The 12,284-nt window shown below is 36.3% G+C and overlaps 1 protein-coding gene across 1 annotated transcript in view; it reads left to right on the top strand.

Moving 5' to 3' along the window:
- Folh1 (folate hydrolase 1) overlaps positions 1–12,284 on the top strand; it is a 36,429-nt gene that overhangs the window by 7,702 nt on the left and 16,443 nt on the right. Inside the window, exons 5-9 of the mRNA XM_050154586.1 lie at positions 4,318–4,443; positions 5,977–6,163; positions 8,801–8,894; positions 11,377–11,475; positions 11,748–11,833. Of these exons, the coding sequence (XP_050010543.1) occupies positions 4,318–4,443; positions 5,977–6,163; positions 8,801–8,894; positions 11,377–11,475; positions 11,748–11,833 (592 nt within the window). The remainder of the gene's footprint in view (positions 1–4,317; positions 4,444–5,976; positions 6,164–8,800; positions 8,895–11,376; positions 11,476–11,747; positions 11,834–12,284) is intronic.

The following is a 12,284-nucleotide window of genomic DNA, read 5'->3' on the forward strand; positions in this document are numbered from 1 at the left end:
TCTCTCTCTCTCTCTCTCTCTCTCTCTCTCTCTCTCTCTCTCTCTCTCTCTCTCTCTCTCTCTCCTCTTCTCTTTCTCATTTGATTTTCCTTTAAAAATCTTTTGGATGATTCTTTCTTTTTCCATTTATCAGACTTTCCTTTTATTGTATTTTAGTATTTTATTATTATATTCCCTTTATTTCATTTAAATCTCTTAATGTATTCTGTCTGTACCTTTGCTCCTTTCTATGACCATCAGGGTAGTGGCATATTTAATGTTAACTACATTTTACTGTATTCCTACACATGATTTGATTTAGTGGTGTTGCTATGGCTTGTTTGCTATCTTGAGTGGTTCTGGGTATTGAGCCCTCAGGAGGTGGCTACTGCCTGAGAAAACCTTTGTTTATAAGTGGAAGAGGTGCCAGAGAGATAACTCAGTGCTTAAGAGCCCTGGTTTCTCTTCCAGAGAGGACCTGAGTTCAGTTTCTTGCACCTACACATTGACTTACAAATGTCTGAGAGATCAGTTGTCATAGTCATTTGGGCAGTTAGTTGTGGTGTTCACTATGGTCATCTGTGGTTGACAGCTTTATTGGTCGGTTGTAGTAGCCACCATGGATGTTAGTTGTCTTGCTCACTGTGGTGAAAAGCCATGGTGAACACTATGGAGGTCAATTGTAATAGCAAACTATAGTGTTACTATTGTGGTCGGTTGTAGTCGTCACTGACAGTCAAAGAGTGTTCAACATGATGATCTGTTGTCATGGTAACTGTGGTGGTCACTTACAGTGTTCATTACAATGGTCCGTTGCATTGGCTAGTCCTCATGAGTCCTCATGGGCTCTCAGCAAGTAACTACCCATTATTTTACTGACAAACACATAATTTGTTACTTACTCCACATCTTTTGCAGCAATGGCATACTGTCTTTGAGTGTTTCTTTGTGTACAGTAAACAAAGAAGAGATTGCTACATTGTAGCAAATAGAGAATCTTTCAAGATCTATCCTGTAGCAGTTTATATGCCTATTTTTAATGTGTGCATGCCCCTCTTCCCTCAAATTTTCATAAACATTCAAAATTATATAACTATAATTTTGTTTATTTTAATTTGTTTAAACTGGAGTTTCTCTCCATTACCAGTGAGGTCATTCATACATATTCATCACCCAATCTGGGCTTTCACTTTGCAAATGACTAACTATAGCCCCTTTCCTTTTCTGGAGAATTTCTGACATTTTTCCTATTAAGTTTTATCAATTTCTTCAGTCTTTTAAGTGTAACATACAACCCCAACAATTTTAGATGTCACAAGTATCTTCTAAGTTTCCAATTATTGGGTCTTTTTGCCTGTATTTTGCTTTTTACAAAAAATTCCAAATTTTGATTTTTCAATTATGTCTTTATATTTTTTTACTTTGAACATTTAAATAGTTGTCATCATTATTTATAAAATTTCTCTATAAAGAGATGTATATGACAAACAAGATGTTTAGCATACAAGACACTGACTAATAGAACTTCATTTCAAACAAATGATTAATTTTTCATATCAGTGTGCAATATATGGACAAATACCATGAGGTAATAGTACTTGTAGAAAAAAATGTAGTTTAAAATTACTTAAAAAAACATAAATTACTTAAAATTACTAAAAAAATCTTAGAGCATTAGTTTAGTGTGTGTCAGTTGGAGAGCACTGTGAAATGTACTGTCGTTAAAAGATTTTTATGTCAAAACAGATTATACTTCCAAGTATTATGAAGAGAAAATTATAACCATACCCAGCTAGTTTGTAGTTTTACTGAGTAAGTCACTGAAATTCACTAAAGTTTTAATTATTTAATGATTCTACTCATAAGAAAGAACCCCCAGAACTCTGAAGAATGAGGCAGGGATATTGCTGTGAGTTTGAGACTAGTCTACACTACATAGTTTTTTCTCTTCTCTTAAAGGAAATCATACCCTTCATTATTTTTGTTTCCTTCAAACATGCTTAAATTCTTCTGCAATATAGAAGGTTTCATTCTCTGTGCTATCACTGTTTGCATTAAAATAGAAGGCCATGTGCTGACTATAGTGATTTGCTGGGTGATCTGTAACCCAATCACGAGAGTACTAATTCTCTACTAATTCTATAAGTTTCTTACGTGTATGTAGTACATTTCTCCATCATTAATTCTTGAATCTATATACTCTGAATCCTGTGGAACTTATAACACTGGCTCATACAGTAGGCTATTTTAATTAACTATTGCATGTCTATAAACATGCTGTAGCATTTCTCAGGTTTTAAGATTGGTCATAAGTGGAGATTTTGAAAAGCCCAGATTCTGGATTTTAGCCCACGAGTTTCAGCAGGTCTGAGGATGTACCAACGAGCTCATGGGTGTTTCTTTGGGAACCACTGTTTTTTGACCCAAATTCTCGTATTGATAAGGGCAAACAAAAAGAAGCCAGAAAGAATCAGGAAAAATTCCAAGCCAAGGAAGAGATTATTTTGCAACCAGAACAAAAGCACAGTGTGAGTCCTACAAGAAAGCCATTGTTTAAGACAAAATGGGTTTTCAACTGAGAGTACAGCTTGCCTAGAGAGTGTATCTATTGGTTACTTTTGTTTGCAAAGATTTTTAAACTTATTTATTTTTATACCAATCCCATTTTCCCCTTTCTCCCCTCCTTCTGCTCCCCCATCTTCACCTTATCCCCCATCCCTTATACACAGGGGATAGGGCCTTGGTGCTGCCTCAATGTGAGGTGACAGACTTTGTTTGCAAATTTTTAAGTCAGTTCCTTCCCCAGTCTGCTCTCTAGAATAGTTTATCTTATGATGATTGGCAATTGATCAAAAGATAGCTGTAATTTTGCAATATTTAAGGAGGGATCTCCCCAAAATTGTGAGTTTCTCCCAAATGAGAACTTACTAATAAAATCAAGAAATGTGAGAAGACCAATTTAATCTCTCTCTCTCTCTCTTTGTCTGTCTCATCTCAGTCTCTGTCTGCTCTTTCTCCTCTCTTTCTTTACCTCTTTGCTCTTGGATGATAACTCTAGTTAGCCCTGCCCATACATGTATGGTTGTGAGGCCATCTACTGAAGTATAGGGAAACCTACCAGTGGCCACTCCTTCATGAAAGGATGATTCTCCCTCTTCTAGCAGTTAACAATTGCCAATTTTCTAAGTAAGGAATGGGTCCTCACCATCTGTGCAGGAATTTTGGTTGACTTGATCTTCTGGTAATCACTGGGGCTCTGAGATCCTGAATGCAATAGCCACTGTGTCTAGGAGACAGCATTTCACAGTTCTTATCCCCATCCTTTGCTCTTTGGTTCTTTTGAAAAGCCTTCCTTGAACTTAAAGCTGATCATTCACTGAAGAACAACCTAGGCTGTGTATCTTTGTGCCAGACCATCACAAAGGTTTCTAAGTTAATGCTTAAGGAAAAGAGAAATTGGAAAAAAAATTGTAAAAGTACAGAAAATACAGTCATAAGTAGATTTGAGGTTTTGTACATAATTAATATTTTTGTGGTATTGTTCATTGAGCCTGGTAATTCTGAGTAAATATTATTCCATGATACTACATTCTCAGACTGTGTTCATATATTTTTTAAATGGAAGAAGTTAAGTGGTATAAATGTACAAGTATTTAAATCCTTCAGATATAAATTAATAGCTGTGTCATTGCTTCTGAAATCTTGCATTCATAATATGTTGGAATTTATATTCCTTGTGGACACTTGGTATCATGAAGGTATGATAAACCTGTTTTAGATGCCTGTGTAAATAAATAATGTATACATTTCTTTTCAGAATTTGTTTAGATACTAGATTAGAGAGGGAAAACATTTCAGAAAATGACTTTATGAATGACAGTGTTGAGACTTAGGAAGGGCAATGTGCTTGCCTGTGATCATACAAACGACTGCAACTAAATCTTCTGTTGAATGGCATTTTTTGGTCTCTGATGTTTGTGAAGTCCTATTATGCTCCTATTTGATTGTGCAGTCTAAAGGATAGAAAGCCTTCTTTCACCAAGGGTTTGCCAACCTATGGTGACTGAACTTTTTCAGATTTCAGCAACCACATTTTATTGTTACTTAGTAACTGATAGGTAAAAGAAAATTTGTCTCTCAATTCATATGTTTCTCTTAACTTGTCCAATTATGTTTTCAATTTAAGTTAACTTCTCTGTTGTCTCATTTGAGACTCATCTGTCCCAGGGCTCTTGGAGGTTCTTGCTTTATCTGCACCTCTTCCGGTGTCACACGTCCATCATTTGTAGATGCCTCCATATGCTCCGTCTTCTAGCTAATTGCTCTTGATCTCAACAGGGGGATCTAGTGTACGTTAACTATGCACGTACTGAAGACTTCTTTAAGCTGGAAAGGGACATGAAGATTAATTGTTCTGGAAAGATTGTGATCGCCAGATACGGGAAAGTGTTCAGAGGAAATAAGGTAAGGAAATGATGTCCATACAGGAAAGTAGAGTAACTGGAGATCATCGTATTAAGATAAATAAGACAAATACTGCATTTTTTTCCTCACAAGTGGGATCTAGATTCGGAAAAGCAAGATCAAAATTACAGAAGGAAATAGAAGGGAGGTGATTGATTTGTAAGAAGGAGAGAACCAGGAAGGGCGATGGGAGAAAGAAGAGGATAAGGGGAGGAGGGATGCAGCGCATGCGATGCCCATGTGTGGATTTGCTCTAATGAGTCAGCTGCGCTGTATCATGCATATGTGCTGAGGACATTTTTAAAGGTCACCTGCTTCCCTCATCTAAAATGTTGCATTTATTTACGTGTATAGAACCATCTCCTTAAAATTTCTGAGATTATGATTCTCTTGCCTTTATAAATTCTTGCCTTATAAGGAAGACGCTCTCACATATAGAAAGTGTTTTTGATTTGTGTTCTTGGAACTTCTGAACTTACTGGCACAAGTGAATGCACCAGGTTTTTCTGTTCCTGCAAGTTTCTGTGACTTAAAAAGAAGCATGAAAAAAAAAACAACTAATTTTTAGTAACTTTATTTTAATTATTATCTCCAAAGACCTACTGAAATTAATTTAATGTGGATTGTTATTATAGGTAACGAGAAAAGTCCAAAACTCCCATTTCTGACATAGATTTAATAATTTGGCTTGGAGATTCTACTTGGTTATTTTGTTTCTAGAAAGACGTAGGAAAGAACAAATCCTTAGCCGGGCAGTGGTGGTGCACGCCTTTAATCCCAGCACTTGGGAGGCAGAGGCAGGTGGATCTCTGTGAGTTCGAGACCAGCCTGGTCTACAAGAGCTAGTTCCANCGGGCACACTTTTACTGACTCCTGTTTGCATCTCACTTTTGTTTCTTTCATTTGCATTGTGACTTATATATTAAGTTGGTCTTTATAACCCTTCTGAAACACTATACACTCTAGTTACAAGACAAAGAACAGTCATTGCCTAAAGATACATAAAAGGAATGGGGAAATGGTATAATTATTATTTCAAACAAACAAAAAATACATACTGGAGTATTCACAGACAGTCATGACTGTTTAAAAGTGGCCATCATCTCTGTGAGTTCGAGACCAGCCTGGTCTACAAGAGCTAGTTCCAGGACAGGCTCCAAAACCACAGAGAAACCCTGTCTCGAAAAACCAAAAAAAAATATATATAGAAGAACAAATCCTTGCTCCCACTGTGATGGGAATATTCCAGGTCTGCCATTCCGTAAACCCATCTCCTTTCAGATTGTGAATTAGGATCTAAGCCTAGGATCACGTAGTTGTAACCCCTTGAGAGGCCAAGGCAGGGGGATTACAAGTTCAATGCCTTTGTGGGCTATAGTGAAGATTCAAATTCAGCCTTGAAAACGCAGTGAGACCTGATCTTTAAAACAGAAGATAAAGTTTGGCTATTCATTTAATGTAATCTTGGCGTCTGCCATTACTAAGTCTGGAGCAACTCAACCTAAACTGAGAGAGAAACACCATGTCTTCTAGGTTAAAAATGCTCAGCTGGCAGGTGCGAAAGGAGTCATTCTCTACTCAGACCCTGCTGACTACGTTGTCCCTGGGGTGAAGTCCTATCCAGACGGCTGGAACCTCCCTGGAGGTGGTGTCCAGCGTGGGAATGTCTTAAATCTTAATGGTGCAGGTGACCCCCTCACACCCGGTTACCCAGCCAATGGTGAGTGATCAGATACAAGCCATAATAAGAAACTGACCATTTCAAGTGATTTTTGCAAAAGTTTTTATGACAAAACGACTAAGGGTTAATTTTTTTCTCATTCTTTTTGAGTCATAGAAATAAGAATGTTTCAAATTCTGAAAATCAATGTTCCTTATGCCATATTTTAAAGCTTGGACCTGAGGGGTTTGGGGTTCAGACTTTTTAAGATACTGAAATGTAATATGGTTTATGTATAATATAATGCATGACACATAAGAATATAGACACAATACAACAAAAATAACTCTGCAGCAAATTGTGTGATTAACAGCAATGAACATGTCTTAAAAGGAGTATAAGTAGACTCATGTCTGTTCTATTCTGTCTTTTTCTGCTCATGTGTTTTGGCCAGGTTGGCTTTTCTTGTCATGGAAATTTACTCAAAACCTATAATTCTCATAAATACAGGTTTTACTTTTCTAGTAGTGAGCAGAAGAACAAATTGTCTTATTAGTAGTTTGATAGTACACTAAGGATACAGATACAGAGCCCAGACAGTGCAGTAAGGATACAGCAACTTTTACTGCTTTGTAAAGATAAGTAATCCCACTAACTAGTGTTTCCTAAATGATAGCTTCTGCAAACCTTAGCAATCTTATAGGAACCAGAGTATTATGGTCTCTGGTTTGGAAAAATGTGCAAGATGCAAGCCATCTGCCCACAATCATCATAGCACTAAGTAGGCTACTGGAGTTCAAAGTCCCAGGGTGGCCTCAGAGTCCACATTCTTGTCTTTTGCTGACATGTACCCTGGTCAAACATTAATTAAACAGATAAATTGTTTTCGATGCATTCAACTATCAGATGTTGTCTACAAGCTCTGTGTTCATTTAGTTTGCATAGTTTGGAACAAAGTGAATTCTCTTAACTTCGATAAAGGAGTTTGTCAAAGTACCCATGACACTTACATATTCATTTTTGACCTCTGCTTCATTGAATCTTGTATTTCTTTAAAACTAATGTGCCTGGAGGGTATGAAAACCTTCTTTAAAACATAGGGAACTGCCATAGCTGTTTTCATTCTTTAAAACCACTTTATATTACTCTACCATAAATAGTCATGTTGATGATACATAGTCATTGTTAGGCTTATCATGACCCACTATATGACCCCAAACTCAAATCTAGATATGAGCAGTATTAATTAGGCTTAGTGGATTTTTAATAAAATAGGTAGAGCAATGTAAGTGGAGGGTTCGTGGGGAGCTGGAGAGAGCAGGGATGAATATGATCAAGATACATTGTGTATATGTATCAAAATTTCAAATAATATAAGGAAGAAAAACCCTCAAATTTTACACAGAATATTCATCATACAATGGAAAGAAAATCCATGAGTCTGCCCTTGCCTTTCCATTACCACATTTAAAAACATAAACCTTTTCCAACTCATGTTCCTTCTGCTAATTTAATATGGTGAAAATACAACTTTAATTAGCTAGAACTTCTGTTCACGATGGGACCTCCTAAAACTGAAAAGCTTCTATAAAGCAATGGACATGGTCAACAAGACAAAACAGCAGCCTATCGAATGGGAAAAGATCTTCACCAAACCCATATCAGACAGTGGTCTGATCTCCAAAATATACAAAGAATTCAAGAAATTGGTCATCAAAAGAACAAAAACATCCAATAGAAAAATGGAGTACAGACCTAAACAGAGAACACTCGACAGAGGAATCTAAAATGACTGAAAAACACCTATAAGGGAATGCTTAAACATCTTTAGGCCATCAGGGAAATGCAAACCAAAACAACTCTGTAAGAATGGCCAAGATCAAAAACACTGATGACAACTTATGCTGGAGAGAATGTGGGGTAAGGGGTACACTCCTGCATTGTTGGTGGGAGTGCAAATTGGTACAGCCCCTTTGGATATCAGTATGGCAATTTCTCAGAAAATTAGGAAACAACCTTCCTCAATACCACACTTCCAGCAATAGCACACTTGGATATATGCGCAAAGGATGCTCAATCATTCCACAAGAACATGTGCTCAAATATGTTCATAGCAGCATTGTTTGTCATAGCCAGAACCTGGAAACAACCTTAATGTCCCTTGACCGAAGAATGAATAAGGAAAATGTGGTACAATTACACAATGGAGTATTACACAGCAGAAAAAAAATTAATGACATCTCGTGATTTGAAGGCAAATGGATGGAGCTAGAAAACACCATATTGAGTGAGGAAACCCAGAGCTAGAAAGACAAATTTCATATGTACTTACTCATAAGTGACTTTTAGTCATAAAGCAAAGAAACACCAGCCTACAATTCACAATCCGAGAGAACCCAGAAAACAATGAGGACCCTAAGAGAGACATACATAGATCTAATCTACATAGGAAGTAGAAAAAATACAAGATCTCCTTAGTAAATTGGGAGCATGGGGACCATGGAAGAGGGTAGAAGGAGAGGGGAGAGAAAGGGAGGGGAGCAGAGAAAAATGTATAGCTCAATAAAAATCAATTAAAAAATAAAATAAAATGATTGACTTTTAGGGTGAGGTCATGCGATCTCTATAGATAACATTTATCACTTCGTATGCCTTATCATTTGTTTTAGTGACAAATAAGCTCTTTATTTTCCTCAGAATATGCTTATAGGTATGATTTGACGGAGGCTGCTGGACTTCCAAGAATTCCTGTCCATCCAATTGGATACGATGATGCACAGAAACTCTTAGAGTAAGTTTGTCAGAGAAAAAAAGATAACTTTGTATTTCTCATTCTTGAGAATTTTCAAATGTTTTACCTTAGTCTTCAAGTTTTGGTACTCTATACTCAGTGACAGGTGCAATCTTGAATGTTTTCACAATTTTAAAAAATTCTGGTTCAGATTCTGGAATTTATTTTGTGCTCCCTTTGTCTTTTACCCTGTTTCAAAATAACACCAAGCCTGCGGATACTTTCCCAAACTTCTCTAGATTCCTATTCAACTCTCTCCCAGCCTTTTGTCAATGTATCTCTTATTCGCCAATCTTTTCAATGTTATTTTTAAGCTTCTACCCTTTTTGAGGAACAGAATCACAACGTAAGAGCCACCAATGTCCAGTTTTAAGTCTGTATTTCTGTTCCCTTTCTGCCTTCATTCTTGAGCTTCCCTCCTTCCTGTCTTCCTCTCTTACTTCTGCTTGCCCTTCGTTGTTCTCTTCCCTCTGGAAGAAAGGGGAAGGAATTGCTATGAAAGTAAAGTCGATAGAATCAAAGCACCTTGTCAGTAATCCTGGCTCAGCCTCCCATGTACTGTAACTGCAAAGGAGCTCCATCATGCCTGACTGCAAAGCAATTTTTAATGATTTCATTGTCACATCGGTGAGAAAGCATTTCATGAGTTAGTTTAAGGCCACCAATTTCATAAGTGAGGATCCCTATATCTAGAATTTGGAGCTATGTGTACAGTCTAAGGACAGATCACTTTTAGGTTTGGACTATTACCTGTGCCACTTAAATTAAGATTAAGTATGTGATAGACCCTTTACAAGCACCATGGAATATGCATTTAGATAAATGAAGTGTAGTTATTTATATTAAAGATAAATATTATTATAGATTACTTGTGATAGTGAAACAATTCAAATAATAAAACACTTCTGCCTCTTCAAGCATGTCATTGGTTATGATACTACACAAAGCAATAAAATACAGAATAATATCGATCAAGAATATTTAATAATGTGGAATATATTTGTGATACATTAAGTTAAAGCAGATTTTCAAAACAATATATTGTATGATTCCAGTTATAGAACCCATTGAAATGACCTCTTAGTTTCCTTGTAGTAAGAAACAGAATACATAGAATTAGATATGATTTATTTAGTCATGTCTGCTAATTCTTTGGACTGCATAAAAAGATAAATATTAAGTGTGTCCTAAATGAGATAAGGTAATTATTTTATTGAAAAATTGAAACTTCAATATCTCAAATTGCATTTAACTTTTTAAGTAGGCTGTGTTATGCATGAGGGTTCCTTTATTTTTGTATGACTGAAGTTTTACATCACATGATGATACTGCAGTTTGTTTAACCATTCACTAGTTAAAGGGCAACTGGGGTTGTTCCTTGTTTTTGTTGTTATGAAAGAAGAAACTATGGATAATTGTGTATGAATTTCTTACCAATATAATCTTCATTTCTCTAGTGTACAGTTTTGAGTCATATAAATACAACAGATTTACTTTGATAACAAACTGCTAACAGTGGGTGTACAATATTTTTACTTGCATTATGTATGTGCACCATCTGCCTGCTTGGTGTTCACAGAGGTCAGAAGAGGGTATTCGATCCCTTAGAACTACTGTTACAGATGTTTGTAAGCCGTTTATGTGGCCCTCTGCAAGAAGAACAAGTTCTCTTAACCAATGAACTCTCTCTCTAACTCCCTGAGTTATATTTCTTTCCTACTGAATTTTTTTTTCTTGCAGTATATTGTTATCATGGTTTCCCCTTCATAATTCTTCTTCCAGATCATCTCCACTCCAAACCCATCCATCAAATTCCATGCCTTTTTCTCACTTTTTAGAAAAAAAAAGGCTGGGCAATTAAAAAAGAAAGCAAGAGATGGCTCAGAGGTTAAGAGCACTGACTGTTCTTCCAGAGGTCCTGAGTTCAATTCCCAGCAACCACATGGTGGCTCACAAACATCTGTAATGATGCTCTCTTCTGGTCTCCAGGAAGGCATACAGGCAGAACACTACACATGATAGATAGATAGATAGATAGATAGATAGATAGATAGATAGATAGATAGATAGATAGACAGACAGATAGATGATAGATAAGAAAACCTATAAAAAAGAAATCAAAAAAGAACCAAAGAAAAAATCAGAGAAATACATGGTTTAGCTTTGCATAGTTAGTTATACTTTTTTTGGGTTCTTGAACTAATTAGAATAACATCAACTGTATCTCTTACCACCATAACTTTGGCCATTGTTATGCGTTCACTTTGTCTTCAAGTTTCTCATATGCAGAGTAGAATGGCTAGTGGACACTGCCTTACAGGAGTGGCAGAAAGGGTCAGTGGGTATTACATGCAAAGCACTTTGCTCTGTCGTTCATTCATAGAAACTCTTATGAGAAGATGCCCTAGACAGTAGATTACTTGGTGTTTTAACTTGCTATATTAAAGTTTACCCAACTAATAATTTTTTTCATGTTTAACAGACACATGGGTGGCCCAGCACCCCCTGACAGCAGCTGGAAGGGAGGCCTCAAAGTGCCTTACAATGTGGGACCTGGCTTTGCTGGAAATTTTTCAACACAGTTAAGTTATTATTATAATCTTTTAATACAGACGGATTTAAAAGAAGACATTTATAGAAGATGAAAACATGTAAAGCCTAGTTAGTGCCATCAAAAAATCAAACTAAAAGTTGAATAGGACAATAATTTAATATTATTAAAATTAGCAAATGTTACTTTCCTCCTCTGTACAACTAAAAATATTTGTACCTAATGATGAAAGAGTTAGGAAGTGTGGGTGTTAAATCCGTAACCACTATTCTCAAAGAATGTGTTCTTTGTCTTTGAATTAGAAAAGTCAAGCTCCACATACATTCCTACAGTAAAGTGACAAGAATCTATAATGTCATTGGCACCCTCAAAGGAGCTACTGAACCAGGTAAAAGGAGAATTTGTTTGGCATATATTGGTCAATCAAATATCATGTATGTCTACTACTCTGGGTGCAGAATGAACTAAGAATTCAAGTTGCTGCCCTGATGAAAGTCACCTAAAGAGTAAGACATTATGGGTATAGTATATCATCATATGTGTTGCAGGGAAAGAAACATGAATGTCTAAGGATGACTGAGAGTAATAAGCTGCACTGTTTACTTGTAGAAACAATAATTTATACAATATATTTTAATCACATTTCCCCTTCCTAATTTCTTACTAGATTCTCCCCCACCTTCCTATCCATCCAACTTCATGCATTCTTTCTTTCTTCCTTTATAAAACAAGCAGGCAAGCAATCAAAATAAAACAAAAAGGGAATAAAACAAAATAAACAGAGTAAAAAAGAAGTCAAAGAAGAAGCATGAGCAGTACGTTTGCACACACACACACAC

Source organism: Alexandromys fortis, unplaced genomic scaffold, assembly GCF_014885135.2.
Source record: "Alexandromys fortis isolate MF-2015 unplaced genomic scaffold, M_Fortis_MF-2015_v1.1 scaffold_77, whole genome shotgun sequence".
NCBI classification, from domain to species: Eukaryota; Metazoa; Chordata; class Mammalia; order Rodentia; family Cricetidae; genus Alexandromys; species Alexandromys fortis.